At 43.2% G+C, this 18,406-nt stretch overlaps 1 protein-coding gene across 2 annotated transcripts in view; it reads left to right on the top strand.

The window, feature by feature from the left end:
* The first annotated feature begins 1,020 nt into the window (after positions 1-1,020).
* ZNF830 (zinc finger protein 830) overlaps positions 1,021-18,406 on the top strand; it is a 102,760-nt gene continuing 85,374 nt past the window's right edge. Inside the window, exons 1-3 of one of the 2 annotated variants that reach the window (XM_073630816.1) lie at positions 1,021-1,200; positions 9,728-9,823; positions 16,076-16,199. In XM_073630816.1, coding sequence (XP_073486917.1) covers positions 1,081-1,200; positions 9,728-9,823; positions 16,076-16,199 — 340 coding nt within the window. In that variant the 5' untranslated portion in view covers positions 1,021-1,080. Of the gene's footprint in view, positions 1,206-9,727; positions 9,824-16,075; positions 16,200-18,406 lie in introns of both variants that reach the window. The other variant, XM_073630817.1, reaches the window with a different exon arrangement.

The following is an 18,406-nucleotide window of genomic DNA, read 5'->3' as shown; positions in this document are numbered from 1 at the left end:
TTGACACTGACCACCATGGGGGGGGGGGGGGATAATTGTTATTAACACTGACCACCATGGGGGGGGGGGATAATTGTTATTGACACTGATCACCAATGGGGGGGTAATTGTTATTGACACTGGCCACCAATGGGGGGTAATTGTTATTGACACTGGCCACCAATGGGGGGGGGGGGGATAATTGTTATTGACACTGACCACCATGGGGGGGGGGGGATAATTGTTATTGACACTGATCACCAATGGGGGGGTAATTGTTATTGACACTGATCACCAATGGGGGGGTAATTGTTATTGACACTGATCACCAATGGGGGGGTAATTGTTATTGACACTGATCACCAATGTCTAAATTATATAGGAAAGCGGGAAAGTGAGGACACCCACTTTTTGCCAGGGCTACTAGTAGTTGGTGCTTTATACAGTATGTCCTATTTTTCCTCATTCCTTTCACAGTGCCCTTCCTAATCATTTTCAACTAGAGGCAACTATGGGTAAGTAGGTAGTCATGTTTTAATATCAGAGCAAAAAGAGGGACAACTAAGGAAGAAAGTGGAAAGATGATTTGGTTCTTAAAGAGGGACAGTTGGAAGCTATGAATGTCTGAAAACAATGATCCATATCCATGTTGTAAATTTGCTGCCAGTGTGACGACACGCCATCTACTGGATAATATGAAGTAGGACAGCGCCATCTCTGTATAGATCCAACCTAGTAGTGTATTCAAAACTAGATGTGCGGAGCCACCTAGTGACCATGTGAAATATCACATGTGCCACTGCGAGTTCCCACAAGCCGCCCCCCAGTGTATAACCTCGAACGTTACAGTTACTCTTTTTAATAACCCCAAAACGGTTCATGAATGCTAAAAGGGAAATTCTGCTAACAACTGAGCAGCATCCCCTGACAATTGGGAATTGTCAATCAACACTGCTATCCATAGGACGTTTTATCCAGCACACGGTCTCATGGCGTCCCTCGCTTTTATCCGGAACTGTTCTTTCAGCGTGGGTAAACTCCGAGAGGCACATCTGACGGACAGGAAGTGACGCCTTTACCAGGCGACGGGTTTCAGGAAAGATGGCGGCGCCCGGGAAGAAGAAGAAATTGGTTCAGCAAGAGGAGCTGCGGCGGCTGATGAAAGCAAAGCAGAGGGAGACATCGAGCAAGAAGAGGATCGAGTCACCATTGGCTAAATATCCTTTGTGTCCTGGGTAGCTGCACTGTGCACTGCTCAGTCCTCATCCTGTTTACACTATACTTCCATTATACTCTGCTTTCACAACTAACCCTTCACATCCACGTGTATGTTTAACCTCTTCCCAGTAATATAATGGAGGAAACGTGGGCCCTAATATGTCCAACCGCTCGCATATGAAGTTGAGAGCATGCTCCCAGCACACTGACCAAGCTCTGACAGCTGTCATTCATGGCTTATGATGGGGAGCAAGTGGCACACGATCCTGATCATGTGACTGATGTGAGAGCCAACCACAGGGCTAACACAATCGGGAAGCTGCTCTGCCCCCCGGCCTTAAAGCAGTTCTAAGCCTTGCCTGAAATAAGCATGAGCTCTGGCGTGTTCGCACTGCTCACGTGCAGAACCCGCCAGGAAGTCGGCACTGCGCTAATCACAGGCAGTGAGACATTGTCCCGATGTGTGGCTGCAGAGATCGGGAAATGTCTCGCTGCCTGTGATTAGCGCAGCGCCAACTTCCTGGCGGGTTCTGCATGTGGGCTGTGCAAACACACCGAAGCTCATCCTTAGACTGAAAGCGTTAAAAGTCAGCAGCTACAAATACTGTAGCTACTGACATTTAACAAAGGAACACTTACCTGTCTAGGGGTCCAGCATGGTCCTCACCCAAGCTGGTTCTTAATGTGTCTTGAGGCGCCGAGCACTGGCATGTGTACTGTGGTCACCCCGCTGCGAGTCCTTGCAGCTTCACAGCTGGTAGCCCACTGCACATGCACGAGCCACGCTGTGCTTTGTGAATGGTCCCACAGCCATCTGGAATCTGCAGTGTGTCCCAGAAGATTGAGGGTGGGGAACCTCCGATGGATCCTTCTTGGTGACCCAGCCGAAAGTAGAGGTCGACCGATATGGGTTTTTCTCTGGCCGATGCCGATGCCGATATTTAGAAATCGCGGTGGCCGATTCCGATATGTGATGCCGATTTTTTTTTTTTTTTTTCCCTTCATCTCATAAAATCTAACAGTTAGACCCCTTTCATACTGGGGCGTTTTTCAGGCGCTTTTGGGCTAAAAAGAGCGCCTGTAAAGTGCCTGTAAAACGGCTCCCCTGCAGTCTGTGTGATATCCCGAGTGCTGTCACACTGAGGCGATGCGCTGGCAGGATGTAAAAAAAAAAGTCCTGCAAGCAGCATCTTTGGAGCGGTGTATACCCCTCCTCCACCACTCCTGCCCATTGAAATGAATGCGCAATGCTGCCGTAGCGCCTGCAAAGCGTTTTGGCAGGGGCGCATTTAACCCCTTCCTCGGCCGCTAGCTGGGTTATAAGCGCCCCGCTAGCAGCCGAATAGTGCCTCTAAAATGACAGTAAAGCGCCGCTAAAACTAGCAGCATTTTACCATCAACGCATGCCCGTTCCAGTGTGAAAGCAACCTTAAGTGATAAGTGATACAGAAAATTTTTTACATTTAAACATTAAACAAAACAAACCTCCAATCAGTTCACTTGTATGTATAATTTAGAAAAAAAAAAAAAAAAAACTATCTTAAATATTAAATACACAAAAACAGGTAATCAAAACTTTTGGACGAAAAAAAATGGGCTAACTTTACTGCTTAGTTTTTTTTTAATTCATTACTGTATTTTTTTTTTTAAAAATTGCGTTTGAAAGACCGCTTCGCAAATACCGCGTGACATAAAATATTGCAACAACCGCTATTTTATTCCCTAGGGTCTCTGCTAAAAAAAATATATATAATGTTTGGGGGTTCTAAGTGATTTTCTAGCAGAAAATACTGGATTTTTACCTGTAAGCAACAAGTGTTAGAAAAGATTTAGTCTTTAAATGGTTAAACTGAGAATTCCTACACGAGTTCAGTCTATTGATAAAAAAGAACTTGAAGAGATACAATGTATCTTCTTATCAGACTTGGCAGGCTGCCCAGAGGAGGAGAGAAGATAACTTTCAGGAAACTTGCATTGACTCTATTACAGAAGTCATTTGCAAGTCATGGCTGAAGTTACAATCGGCCTTTTTTATCAGCACAATCGGCCAATGCCGATTAAGTAAAAAACGCCAAATATCGGCCGATATATTGGCCGGCCGATATATCGGTCGACCTCTAGCCGAAAGTGGGAGCGGGTACCTGTCAAAACCAGGTACCTACTCCTTCCTCCAAAATAAGTGCCAAAAATAGAAGAGGAGGAGGGTATAAAGCAAACCACCCCCCCACCAAAAAATGTAGTCATCTACAAATACTGTAGCTGCTTGCTTTTAATAAAAGAAACACTTACCTGTCCAAGGTCCATCTCTGTTCCCACCCGGGCCGGTTCTTCGGATCTCTGGCACCACCATGTCTTGTGTGGCAAGCCAGCTTTGACTCCTTGCGGCTTCACAGCCGGTTTCCCACTGCATGAGCTGCGCTGCACTTTGTGAATGGTCCTACAGGAGTCTGGGATCTGTGATGTGTCCCAGAATGATGCTGGGATGGTGGAAACTAGGTACCCAATTCCAACCCCCCTCGGGCTTGACAAATCCCAGGTTGCCATGGTGACAAGAAGTTGCGTCCTGGTGCCTGGGTTGCTGTCCCAAATGATTCCCTCTTCTTTGTGTGTACTCCCCAATGTATCCTGGGCTCTGCTTGCCCATCTGTGGGCCCAGGACCAGCATAGTGGGTGCTGCCGGGTAGAGGGGAGACAGAAGAGCAGACACACATGCACTCTCCTCCCCGTCTTGCTGCCGACCCAGAAGTGACGTGTATGACATCACTTTCGGGTCCCCGTTCACTGTTTCACCGGCCATTAAGGCTAGGAAAGAATGTAATGCAGTGCAGTGAATTAAAATTACCACATAGTGGACTTAAAATTAATTATAAAAAATTAAAGTTACATCCAGCACATAAACTCCACCCCCCTAAACACACATGTTGGAGTACCTACACCTGAAAACGTTGATTGCGATACACATGTACATATCGCCGCACACCGGAATGAGAGCAACAATTTTATTACCAGATCTCCTTCGTAACGCTAAACTGATGACCTATAGGGGTTTTGAAAGCATCGCCTATGGAAAATATAGGGTACTGAACTTTGTCGCCATTTCACGGGCGCACGCAAATTTAAGGTCTGACATGTTGGGTATCTATTTACTCGTTGCAACCTCTGCTTTTATATTTTACTAGAAAATTGGGTAGTTTATACGATAAGGGAAAAGGTAAAACATAATTTTTAAATAAATTTTTTAACCCAGCCCCACCCTCTGCCTCCATTTTTGCCTAGGGGAGAATGTTCCTTCACCCTCCTTGGAAGTCTTATTAGGGACACACAGTGGCTAGAGGGTGGATATGTTAGTACATCATCTGGGGCTAGCTCAAAAATCTGGAAGAGGCAGCCGGTGGGGGGTGTTGATTTCCTTTCCTCTTTAACCACTTGTCTACCGGGGCAAGTTTTTAAACAAGTCACATGTTTTAAAAATATTTATTTTTTATTTATTTATTTTTTGCTAGAAATCATTTTAAACCCTCAAACGTTTATATATTTTCTGAAATCAGAGGCCCAGTAAGAATAAAATTTTTATGCCAAATTATATTTGCGCAGCTGTTTATCAATCTATATTTTCAGGATAATAATACAATAGAATAAATTACTGTGTAAACAAACACAATATAATACCCAGTTGTTTGGGTAAAATATAAAAGATGCATCAAATAAATGAATACCTAAAGATTAGGGTTGCATTGGTATTGGTGCCGATAACAAGCATTTGCAGGAGTACAAGTGCTTGTACAAATGCTCCGAAACCTAAAACCGATACTTTTGCAGTGCAATTTGAGCCCATACAACTATAGGCTTAAATTGCACTGTAAAGAATCACATCCGATTTGAAGAGGAATGTGGTGCGATTCCTGTCTAAATCACATGCGCTTTCCCGCACCGCTCCTGTGTGAACCCAAGGTTGTCCTAGTGACTTCAGCCTAGGTTCATATAGGAGCAGTGCGGGAAACCATTTGTGATTCGCACCGCATTCCTGTACAAATCACATGCGATTCTTTGCAGTGCGATTTGAGCCTATTCATTTTCTATGGGCTCAAATCACACCGCACAGTGTCGTTAATTGGTATCAGCGAGTACTTGAGCACTAGTATCAGTACTCGTACTCGCTCTTAAACAGGTATCGGTGCATCTCTACCAAAGATGTCAAGCGTTAAACTGCCATGCTCATGAAATTGTTAAAAACGACAGTATCCAAAATGCCATATAGGCGATGCTTTAAAAGCTTTTCCAGGTTAAAAGTTAAGAGTTAACTGTGAATTATGGCCCTAGTATTATTACTCTCACTGTAAATTTTGTGGCAATACCTCACATACTTGGTGCAATTTATGTTTACCTACACGTGCTTGTCCTGCGCTGTGTGTTTGAATTGAGGTTTGCATGGGGGTGATTTAAAGTTATATATGTTTTTTTATACTTTTTACCTTATTTCTTTATGGAGACATCAAGGGTCTAATAAACCCCCATGTCTTTGCTGCCTATCACTGTGGATAATCAAGCACAGATTGTACTTGATTAGCTGCATCCTTTGGCTACAGTTAAAGCTGTGAACCCAGGAATGATGTAATACACTTCTATTCTGGGGATAGTTGTATGGGATTTTGCAAATGGATGTTCCCCCATCACCTCCTGCTCTAACTGTGGGAGCATTTAGCATATTCCTGGTCTCCACAGAGGAGCAGGAATGTCTGAGAACCACCACAGGTGCTGTTGGGGGAGACACAACATCAGAGCCCTTAAAAGTAGTGCCGCCCAAATCCCTTCTATCTGAAAGCTTTTGTTTCTGTAAATAAAACAGAAGATATAAAACATTAGCAAGCTTACGGCTGAAGTAGCAGCTATGGGCTTGCTTTAACCACTTGTATACTGTACTGTTTAAAATGGTAGATCGGTCATACTTAATGAAAAGCTCGCCAGTATCATTAATCGCTTGCTGTACTGCAGCAACATGGCTCGGCTGCGCAATTCACCGTCATGTTACGTTGCTTCTAGTTTTGGCCACTAGGGGCGTGCGCCCCCTGTTTTCCCACGGAGCCGATGCGAGTCTGTTCATACAGAGTATGAACAGCGATCTGTCATCTCCCCTATATAGTCCCCTCCCCCCTTCAGTTAGAACACACAATAGGGAACATAAATAACTTCTTGATCGCCCCCTAGTGGTTAACCCCTTCCCTGCCAGTGAAATTTTTACAGTAATCAATGCATTTTTATAGCACTGATCGCTGAAAAAATGCCAATGGTCCCAAAATGTGTCAAAATTGTCCGACGTGTCCGCCATAATGTCGCAGTCCCGATAAAAATCACAGATCGCCGCCATTACTAGGAAAAAAAAAAATTAATAATAAAAATGCCATAAAACTATCCCCTATTTTGTAGACGCTATAACTTTTGCGCAAACCAATTAATATAGGCTTATTGCGATTTTTTTTTTTTTTTTTTTTTTTTTTTTTCCAGAAATATGTAGATGGATACGTATTGGCCTAAACTGAGGAAAAAATAGTTTTGTTATATATTTTTTGGGGCTATTTATTATAGCAAAAAGTAAGAAATATTGCGTTTTTTTTTTTTTTTTTTTAATTGTCGTTCTTTTTTTGTTTATAGCGCAAAAAATAAAAACCGCAGAGGTGATCAAATACCACCAAAAGAAAGCTCTATTTGTGGGAAAAAAAGATGTAAATTTTGTTTGGGTGCAACGTCACACGACCGTGCAATTGTCAGTTAAAGCGACGCAGTGCGGAATCGCAAAAAGTGCTCTGGTCATGAAGGGGGTAAAATCTTCTGAGGCTGAAGCGGTTAATGATACTACTAAATAATTTGAAAGGGTTTGGAATCAGTGGGCCAGCTATGTACATATTGCGCTGTAGTGACCATGGCCACCTCCTGTGCAGTTTAGTGTGACCAACACATCTTGCTCCTTTTCCTCTGGGTTTCCTCCTCTCCTTTTGTTCCCTCCCCTCACTTTTTTTCCTTTGTTCTTCAATTCACTTACTTCTCTTTACCTCTTCCTTTTTTGTTTTTTTTATTTTACACTCTGTGTGACTAGTGGAACATTTTCCCTAACTGCTTTAGTTATGTGTGGTGAACCTTTTGCGATGATTTTGATGTTAAAATCGTATTGCGCCTCACATTGGGCTGATGATATTTGTGATAGCAATTTGATTGTGGACTGTATCCCATTGTTATGACTCTTCTGTTTTTGCTCTTTATCCATGACTCGCCAGTGCCTTGGCTATTGTTTAGGTTACTGTTTTGTATCTACATTTTGATATTAATAATAAAATTGAAAGTAAAAACGTGGGTTAGTTGAGCTATTTTACTTTTAGCGTGCATTCACACTTGTGTAGCGCACATTCATGAAAAACGTGTGATGCCTTTGGTGCCATTCATTTTTAAAGGAAAAGTACAGCTAAAATTCGCACCAGCTGTTGTCACCCTCTCACCAAGATGCTTGGCGATGGTCTTGTAGCCCATTCCAGCCTTGTGTAGGTCTACAATCTTGTCCCTGACATCCTTGGACAGCTCTTTCGTCTTGGCCATGGTGGAGAGATTGAAATATGATTGATTGATTGCTTTTGTAGACAGGCGTCTTTTATACAGGTAACAAGCTGAGATTAGGAGCATAGTGCTCCTAATCTCAGCTCGTTACCTGTATAGAAGACACCTGGGAGCCAGAAATCTTGCTGATTGACAGGGGATCAAATACTTATTTCACTCATAAAATGCAAATCAATGTAACTTTTTTGAAATGCGTTTTTCTGGATATTTTTGTTTTTATTCTGTCTCTCAGAGTTAACGACTTACGGACCGCCCGCCACAGTTTTACGTCAGCTGTTTGAAGGAGGATATTGTTGTTATGGCAGCAGGTAGCTGCCATAACTCCGGTATCCTCTTCTTCAGCAGGCGGTCCACTACAAGATTAAAGTGGCCTCTGTGGCAGATTCGGCGCAAGATCACTTTTATCGGCGGCGGGAGAGGGCCCCTCTCCTGTCGAGATCCGGTGCCCTCCGCTGCTGCTGACGGCTCTGGTAAGCGATCGCTTCTTGTCTCCTGCTTGGTATGGAGACGAGGACACTTCCGCCCACAGCTCTTAAAGGGGCATTTTTTTAAAATGTTTTGTTTTAAATGACAATTTTTTTTTATTGCATTTTAGTGTAAATTTGAGATCTGAGGTCTTTTTGACCCCAGATCTCATATTTAAGAGGTCCTGTCATGATTTTTTCTATTACAAGGGACGTTTACATTCCTTGTAATAGGAATAAAAGTGACATTTTTTTTTTTTTTGTGTAAAAATAAAAGGTAAAATAAGAAAAAAAAATTTTAAACGCGCCCCGTCCCGACGAGCTCGCGTGCAGAAGCGAACGAATATGTGAGTAGCGCCCGCATATGAAAACAGTGTTCAAACTACACATGTGTGGTATAGCTGTGATTGGTAGAGTGAGAGCAATACTTCTAGCCCTAGACCTCCTCTGTAACTCAAAACATGCAACCTGTAGAATTTTTTAAACGTCGCCTATGGAGATTTTTAAGGGTAAAAGTTTGTTGCCATTCCACGAGCGGGCGCAATTTTGAAGCGTGACAGGTTGGGTATCAATTTACTCGGCGTAACATTATCTTTCACAATATAAAAAAAAAAATTGAGCTAACTTTACTGTTGTCTTATTTTTTTAATTAAAAAAAGTGTATTTTTTCCAAAAAAAGTGCGCTTGTAAGACCGCTGTGCAAATACGGTGTGACAAAGTATTGCAACGACCGCCATTTTATTCTCTAGGGTGTTAGAAAAAAAATGTATAATGTTTGGTGGTTCTAAGTAACTTTCTAGCAAAAAAAACCTGTTTTAAACAACAAATCTCAGAAAGGGGCTCGGTCCTTAAGTGGTTAAAATAAACCTACCATTAAAATTATAGACTGATCATTTCTTTGTCAGTGGGCAAACGTACAAAATCAGCAGGGGATCAAATACTTTTTTCCCTCACTGTATGATTCTTTTAATGAAACTCCAAATTCGGCAAGCAAAAACTGTGGTTTTACTGACAATAAAATGAACAAGTGATACATGAGCTTCTTTGCTGCATTTGTTGCGTGTAGGGCAGCCCAGTGAAATGAATGAGCTGCCCTTTGTGTTTAAACACAACAATGCGTGAAAAATGAGTAAAAAATGTGCATATGGACAACATGCTTCAGTAGTGTGAATATGAGGGCTTACACTTAGAACTTCAAGGTCAACATTTCCAAAGTCAGATACCATGTAATGACGAGAGTCTAACTTTCCTTTTTTTTTTTTTTATATGTACTTTTTTTGTCCGAATGAAGGATGAAGAGCAGAAACTTCTCTACTGAAGTAGTGAGGTGTCATGTTCAATATCCCAGTATATTATAAAACAGTTATGTACTGCTTTGGCCTGTATATCTTTTTCAAAGTCTCAGCCTTTTCTGACGATACATCCTTATATATAAATTCCTTAACAATGTGTTTTCTACATATAACAGTCTTGGTCATTTGTCCTGTGTTGTATGCAATGTACCAATTAAAAGCGAAATACTATGGCAAACACACATTCTTGGAAAACAACATAAAGAGGTGAGGCTAGTATGTTTTCTCAACAAAATTTTGAATGCTGTAAACATTGTTTGAAAGTGTAACAATGTACACTCTATTGACTAGACGAAGAAGACCGCAGTTACAGTGCCTAGTCACTGGGTTGAAGTTAAAGCAATCGCTGTTGCTAATGGAGAGATTTTGAAGTTCTATAACTCTTGGGGGTCTGTTTTTAAAAAGTTTCACAGCTGTTTGTCCCTCAAAATGGATAGTAATGCAAATGGGCAAAATTGAATGTTCTCAGGCTTTATTCTCTACAATTTGAACGTGTGTATGTGAAAAATAAAGCATTATGGTTCTAGATGGCACTGAGGAGCATGCTTATTTCTTATGTCAGTCAGCAACTTTTTGTGACCATAATGTGGTATTTCATGCATTCAAATTGCAGAGAATGTAGCCTGGCAACATTCGATTTTGCCCCATTCACACACAAAGAATTTCCATGCCACTTCAATGCGCAAACAGCTTTGCAATTTATTTAGTTATTTTTTTATAAATCCACCCGTTGGTGTATATTGGCTTCGTTTTGTTTGCTTTTAACTCAGGTATGTTCTCAGGTTTTTTTTTTTTTTTTTTATAAAACGATATGCCGATGTGGAAAACACCAGTAATCGTTTTTTTAATAATATTAAAAGAAAGCAAACCTTTCAACTGAATACGACCCCTCAAAGTAGAAGTATATGCTGCAACGCTTAGCTATAAGTGCATCTTCCGTTTTCTTATAATACTGCGCTACAACTGAACTGGGAGCAGATTTGCCATTTTTATGTAAGTGTGCCTGCTTGCATTACAGTTGGACGGAAAAATTTAGCAGGAGTTGTGTTTATCAGCATTGTCATTGCTGATTCACAACTCTGTATTATGTCAGTCAGCACTGGCCACACCTAGTATTGTTCTGGATCGACAGCACTGCCTCTGTTGCTGAAACCCTTCCACTGGGAGCTGCACTGTCTGGGAGTGGGACATGTGAGAGACATATAAAGTAGGGTTTGGCTCAGTCTGTAAAGGTAAAGGAAGTTTTATGTTTATTTCATATCATATAGTCATGTCATATAGGAGCCTTTAGTTGTACTGCCTCCTTTATGTATACCGCAGTGATGTCCACTGAATAGTTCCCAACATACACTATATTGGCCAAAGTATTGGGACACCTGCCTTTATACGCACATGAACTTTAATGGCATCCTAGTCTTAGTCCGCAGGGTTCAATATTGAGTTGGCCCACCCTTTGCAGCTACAACAGCTCTTCTGGGAAGGCTGTCCACAAGTCCACAGGGTGCCGTGAAGAGGCCTTGCAGCTTATGCAGGCATTTGCAGATGTGTGCTAACTAAACCCCTGTTTTTAATGCAGACTGTTGGACAGGTTAATTTGGACAGTTGGCAGACTGGTTGGTAAGTTGAGCTATGGAATGTTCTGTTTTTGTCTTTCATGTGAGGAGTGTGTCTATGGGAATGTTTGACCATTCTTCCAGAACCGCATTTGTGAGGTTAGGCACTGATGTTAGATGAGAAGGCCTGGCTCGCAGTCTCCACTCTAATTGATCCCAAAGGTGTAATATCAGTTTGAGTTCAGGACTTTGTGCAGGCCAGTCAAGTTCCTCCACCCCAAATTCACTTATCCATGTCTTTATGGACCTTGCTTTGTGTGCTGGTGTACAATCATTTTGGAACAGGGTGGGGCCATCCCCAAACTGTTCCCACAGTGTTGGGAGAATGAAATGATCCAAAACGTCTTGGTATGCTGATGCCTTAAGTGTTCCCTTCACTGGAACTAAAGGGCCAAGCCCAACCCCTAAAAAACAACACCACACCATAACCCCCCCCCCACCAAATGATTTTGACCAGTGCACAAAGCAAGGTCCACAAAGACATGGATGATGGTTTGTAGACTCTCTAACTTTCACACAGACTAAATAATATACACTGATTTTGTCTTCTTTTTTTTTTTTTTTTTTTACCTAAAAAATGTAGCTGAATACATTTTGGCCTAAACTTATGCAGAAAGATGATTTATTTAAATTTTTTTAACAGAAACTAAGGAAAACCATTTTCCTTTTTCTTAAAATTTTTGGTAATTTTTTTATTTATATAGTAAAAAAGAAAAAAACGAAAAAAAAAAAACCAAACAAGTGGTGACTAGTACCTAGCTGATATTTTCCACATTGACTTAGCCACTTCCACGCAAAGACAGTGCAATCTTGTTAGTGTTGCAGGGCTGTACTTCATCATATAAAAGCTGCCAATCTGATAATTTATCGATAAATAAACAGGCAGCAACCAAAGAGGATCACCACAAATGAATGAATGAAGCAGAGAGATCCTTCTCTGCAAGTCCTCTTTTGGCACAATTGTCACATCACTTAATCTTGCCCCATGAGATAAGCAGTCAAAAACTTACACTGACTTGGATGATCTTGCATTACAAAAAAACAGCTTTGAGGCATAGTGAATGGAAGTGTCTGATAGGCAAAGGAAGTTATTTTTGAGGAAGATTAAAAAAAAAAAAAAAATTCCTGCCTGCTTGCTGTTTGTTACAGTCGAAATTCAGTTCCACTTTAACTCTCTTCGACTTTACCTTGATAGCAATGTGAGCACTGCAATGCAACTAATTAGCTCTTTGTCCCTGCCTAAAGCTCCATGGAATCTAAACGCCTTTTGGCTAAAACTTTTTTCTTCCCTGGAGAGGGTGGTGAAACAAATAGAGGGATTTTTCCATGACAATCAAACTTATCTGGATGCTTAATTGAAGTGGGATTCCTTTAAAGCTTGCCTTAGAGGCACTTTTATAGCGGAAATTGCAGCCATAAAATATAATTACTCTGCCCTCCTGGAGCGGGTGGAAGATCAAGCACGACAGTTGGAGCTCTCCTATGTCACTGACCCTTCTGACTCTGCGAGGGAGGCATGGATATCTGGCCAGGATTCCCTGGGCCGGTTGAGATCCTCCACTGCACAGTGGAAATTATTTTTTACTAAGCAGGCGTTCAATGAGGAAGGGGAGAAAACAGGTCGTTGTTAGCTAGAATCGCTAGGTCTCAAGAGTCCTCCCCAGCTATAGGGGCTATTCAATGCTCCAGTGGGTGGCTGGTGAATGACCCCGAGCTCATCACTGAATTAGCATCTTTTGACAAAACGTGTACAGTCTATGTGATGGTTACTCTGAGGAGGCACTACAGAGTTATTTGGAAAATATCTTCCTACCGGCTCTGACCCATCAGGCTCGACAGCAGCTGGAAGCACCACTCTCGTTGGACGAGTTGAAAGAGGCGGCTGCCTCTTTCCCTACCTGTAAGGCACCAGGGGAGGACGGGATCCCCATGGAAGTCTACACCCAGTATGGGGAAGTAATCCTACCTAAATTACTGGCAGTGCTCAACTCGTTGAAAACGGGACAGCTACCCATAACCATGTCAAGGGCAAATGTCATACTACTGCTTAAACCAGGAAAGGAACTGACAGATCCAAGCTCCTATTGGCCCACCCCCCTGCTGCAAAGTGACGTAAAAATACTGGCCAAAGTCCTAGCAATAAAACTTAACAGGGTTGTCCTGTCTTATTCACCCGGATCAGGCTTCATGCCATGCAAATCCACTGCGACCAACCTCAGAAGACTTTTTCTGAATATGCAAACCCCAGCAGATAGCGCCGGCCACAGGGCACTGTTGTCTCTTGACGCCAATAAGGCATTCAACAGTGTCAGCTGGCGCTATCTATGGGCTGTATTGTCCAAATTTGGATTTGGCCCTAGGTTTATAGCTTGGACACGGCTGCTGTATAGTTCTCCTCAGGCCACCTTACGCATGTCTGACAGGATGTCCCCGGTCTTTGCACTGGGCAGGCAGACCAGGCAGGGATGCCCCCTGTCCCCCCTGCTCTTTGCACTCGCTATTGAAAATCTTCCGGCCCAGGTGCGTGACTGGCCACAAATCAAGCGATTTCAACTTGGTGAAATGCATGAAAAAATCATGCTTTACGCAGACGTCATGCTCTTTTTGGAGGACGTGGACAACTCACTCTCTAAGACAATGTCCATAGTTGCTGATTTTGGCCACTATTCTGGCCTTACCAACAACTGGTCCAAATCCGCATTGATGTTTCTGGATGAGGCACCTGGGCTGCGAACAGTACATCCCTGTCCTATCCCCATAGTGACTACCTTTTAAATACTTGGGCATTCAAATATCCCCCAAACTTACTGACTACTATAGCCTTAATATATATCCTTTACTAACCCGTTTTAGGGATAAAATAAACATATGGAACAGACTTAAAATGTCTTTAGCAGGGAAAACAAACTTTATCAAGATGATTCTTATGCCACAATTCTTGTACCTACTCCACAACACCTCTGTGGTTATCCCACATAAGATATTCTGTGTGGTAAATTCTCTATTCAGACTACTGCTCTGGCATACCAGTCCCCCCAGGATCAAATTGGAGCAGCTGCAGTATCCAAAGGAAGGGGCTGGCTTAGCACCTCCCAACCCTTGGTTATATTATTTGGCTGCACAGCTGCAGCACTTGATATGAGCCATGTCTCCCAACCCAGCTGGTTCGTCTGCTAAACTCATGCTGATAGGCACAGGGGCAGCATGCATACCAGAGGGCCTGGAAGCACAGTTGTTCCAACGGCCCAACAAACAAATGACCCCATACACACTTCTCCAAAAGGTCTGGAACAAGGTCAAGCAATTGCAGGAAGTTAAGGGATACACGATTTACAGTTCATTGTGGGAGAATAAATCTTATGGCGAACTGGCCAAACTCCAACAGGGACCCAGGTGGCGTGCCCTAGGCATAACGAACCTCATGCATGTTTTTCATAATAGGAGACTGCTCTCTTTTCCAGATCTGCAAACTAAGTTTGCACTACCATCTAACGTGTTATTCTGCTACCTACAGCTACAACATGCAGTTAACGCTCAAGGCACCGCAGTAGAATGGGTACAATCACCGTCCCCTATTTTCCACATACTCCAAAACGCCACTGAATCAAAGGGCATAATCTCCCAATGTTATCATATGCCCCTTTCCGCATTCCTAGAGGGATACTCCATGAAAGCGGCAGCCCAGTGGGAAGAGGACTTAGGCCCTATTTCGGGGGATCAGTGGGAGGAGGCGCTTCAATCTGTTAACACATGCTCACTGAACGTATCACAGAAGGTGTCCCAACTATATATTTTGCTGAGAGCACACTATACACCAGTAAAACTATATAAAATGGGTAAGCTACCTGACGCATTATGTGGCAAATGCAGAATAGTACCAGGTGATTTGATACATCTCCTCTAGTGTTGCCCCAAGCACCATAGATATTGGAGGGAGGTCCTGGCCACACTTAACCAGGTATTCCAAGCCAATGTTCCTCCTGGAAAAAATCTATTGCTTTCTAGGTATACTGGAGTGGGAAATTCCAGAGAAACTGACGAGGACAGCATTCAGATAGAGCCTTGTTTCAAGCTAGGAAAACGATACTTATGGGTTGGAAGTCTGCCACTCCCATCAGTTAGGTCGTGGATTCAACACATGGGGAATACCCTCATACAGGAAAGATACATATATCATCACAGGGGGAGTCTTAGGAAATTAAAAAAAATTATGAGCCCCTGTGGCTGGACACACCAGGAATTGGTCCCAAAGAGCTTGTCTAATTGAGAGTGCTTAGATGTCTATAGACCAAATGGTTACCTAGGGAATTGAACGGGCGAGAGATATTGCATAATATGAGGGAAAAGACTAGCAAAACATGGTTGAAGGGGTGCCGCATAGAGGCTGTAGTGTACAGCCATTTACAAATGAATACTACTCAAGCCGTGTTATAATTACTCACCTATACATGTTCTCTTAATGTTAAGGTTATCTTGGTATATGTACTTGATATATACGACGACAAACTGACGTGTAATGTCATACTTTTATGGATATGCTTCATACTTTGCAATAAAAAACCTTTTGATATAAAAAAAATTGGCTCTTTGTTTTGCTTTTTTTTTTTTTTTTCTGGTCTGAGCTGTCCTGAGCAGGGGATTGAAAACGGCTGATGTCAGGCCACGTTTAGGTACACTGCTTCCAATTAAACATTAAATACAATTAATGGTGTATTCATGGATCCATAGCTGCATTATTGATGTATTTATCTGCATAGAGTTCAGCTTTTAATGTACTAAACATGTTTTCAATATATTCTAATTTTACATTTAATGGAAAATAAATTTTCTCAATGTTCATTTTCAGAAAGTTGCAGAACTGAAAAGCACAAATGTAAACGCCGGTAGTCATTCTGTGCCTGCACCGAGCTCACAAGCGACTAAAAGGAAAGGGCCAAGTGTAGAGAGTCAGGATATAAAGAAAGTAAGAGGTAAGGTTTAAAACCCAGAAAGTACACTTTATCATACAACTTCCAATTAGACTGGAGAAGCCTGATTGTACCTTCTAATGTCTTTGGACAGCCTGCTACCTTTGTTAGATTTGATAAACGATTATAACTGACCCTTTGTACAGTATGGTAGCAGGTTATATGCAGGTTTTTTTTTTTTTTAAATATTTATTTATATAAATTTCTCGAATCGTCTTCCAGGGCAGCATCCGAGAGATAGGCTCCTCCTCCCTAAAACAGGAAACACATTAGTCCACCATTATAAATTTCACACTCTTACCTGTGTGCCTCAGTTGTTTGTGTTTCCTCCGGACCCACAGGAGCTGCAAGAACGTTTGTTATTTTATTTTCACCTGTCTCTGTGCTTGTTGCAGGAGACCCCCTGCCAGCATCCCATACAGCCCAAGGGGCTTTGGGAGGGCGAGCAGGCGCAGCACTGGGCAACATTGCTCAAAGCCTGAGATTTCGCCCCTACTGAGGGGTCTGCAATCATCCCCCCAGGCTGCAGGAGGACTCTGTCATCCCCACCCCATGCCGCTGTTAGGCCTGTGTATGCTTCCGCAAGCACCCCCCTCTGGCTTTCCGCAGAATCTGGAGCCCGCCAGGGGGGATGGATACATGCATAGATGGGCGCCCCCCGCCGCCGCCGACCGCTGCCGAAAACCTCAGCAGCAGAGGGTCTAGCAGGGAGGGTTTTGCACCTTCTAAATTAGGTCCCTGGTGGCTGCGGCTGTCCCCCCAAACGAATCCACCGCTCTCCGGGCGGCGCAGCAGCGTCCTCACCGCCACAGGCCGCTACAGGAAGTCGGGGGTGTACCAAGATGGCGCCGAGGAAGTTCCGCTTCCGGGTTGGCGGCCATTTTCCCGTAGTCTATCTACTGCGGAGATAGAGCAGGGACACCTAGGGGCGGGAAGTTTAAAAAAAAAAAAAAAAAAAAAAGAGAAAGAAAACAGAATACAAATAGCAAATTTGTTCAATGCTACCCTTCACTACCAGCACAGTTACTCTACAATACAGCGGCATGTGCAGGTGTGTCCACCAACCTGCACGGGGTCAGCCGGGGGCGGGGCCGGAGCTTATGCAGGAAGCAGATAAAAAGGCCTCTAAGCAGAGGATCCTGGTGGCTGATCATGTCTGACGCTTCCCCACCCTGCCCTGCAGATCCTGCAAATCAGGACAGCTCCAAGGTAAGCCAGAATATTCTTGAATTATCTCTGTCTTAACCTCTTTACTGCCTATCTACAGGCAGTTCCTTTGACCACCTAAACTCACGGGGTTTTTTTTGTTCTCTATGCTCGCTTGCAGGCAAAGACCCCTGAGGAAAGGAAGGCTAAAGGCAAAACATGTGCCTCATGCAGCCATTCCAGATTGGAAAAAGCCCCTGTGTCAGAAATGCTTAGACAAAATGGTGGCAAAAGAATCACAGGGATTTTTGAAAGACCTGCTCAATTCTTTTAAGAAAGAAATTCAGAGCACCATGGCACCACTACGCTCAGCTATAGAGAAATTAGAAACGCCAGCAAGTGTCGCTCAGGCCAGTATCCCATCTACCAGCGGAACACACATTCCAAGGGAGAACAAGGTACAGGCAGAACAAGAGGTGGATTCAGATGAATCTGAACAATCTGAATCAGAAGACGGTATCTGTTTAGACTCAGAGGAGGAAGATGACACGACAGACTGCAACCTGTTTCCTTCTGAGGACACAGACAGTCTTCTCAAAGCCATCACTGACACTCTAGGCATTAAAGAACAGAAAACCGCAGAACTCACTATGCATGACAGAATGTACAAAGGGCTCCAGCCCAAGAAGCCAAGAACGTTCCCGGTACACCAAACACTTAAAGACATAGTCAAAAAGGAATGGGAAGACCCAGAGAAAAAGCTTTTCATCCCCGCCACAATCAAACGCAGATACCCGTTTGCGGAAGCAGACACCAAAACCTGGGCTAAATGCCCCAAGGTGGATGCCTCTCTGGCAAAAATCACGAACAAATCGGACTTGGCTTTTGATGACGCAGGTACCCTCAGCGACCCCATGGACAAGAAAATAGAAGCTCTCCTGAAAAGGGCATGGGAAGCAGGGGCGGCAAACCTAAATCCGGCTATTGCTTCCACCTGCACAGCCCGAACCTTGCTAATCTGGCTAACCCAGCTGCAAGATCTATTGGAGAACGACACACCCAGG

This window comes from Aquarana catesbeiana, linkage group LG05 (assembly GCF_042186555.1).
Source record: "Aquarana catesbeiana isolate 2022-GZ linkage group LG05, ASM4218655v1, whole genome shotgun sequence".
In the NCBI taxonomy this organism is placed as follows: Eukaryota; Metazoa; Chordata; class Amphibia; order Anura; family Ranidae; genus Aquarana; species Aquarana catesbeiana.
Note: the sequence above shows the minus strand (reverse complement) of the source record. Positions and strands in the feature narration are given on the sequence as shown.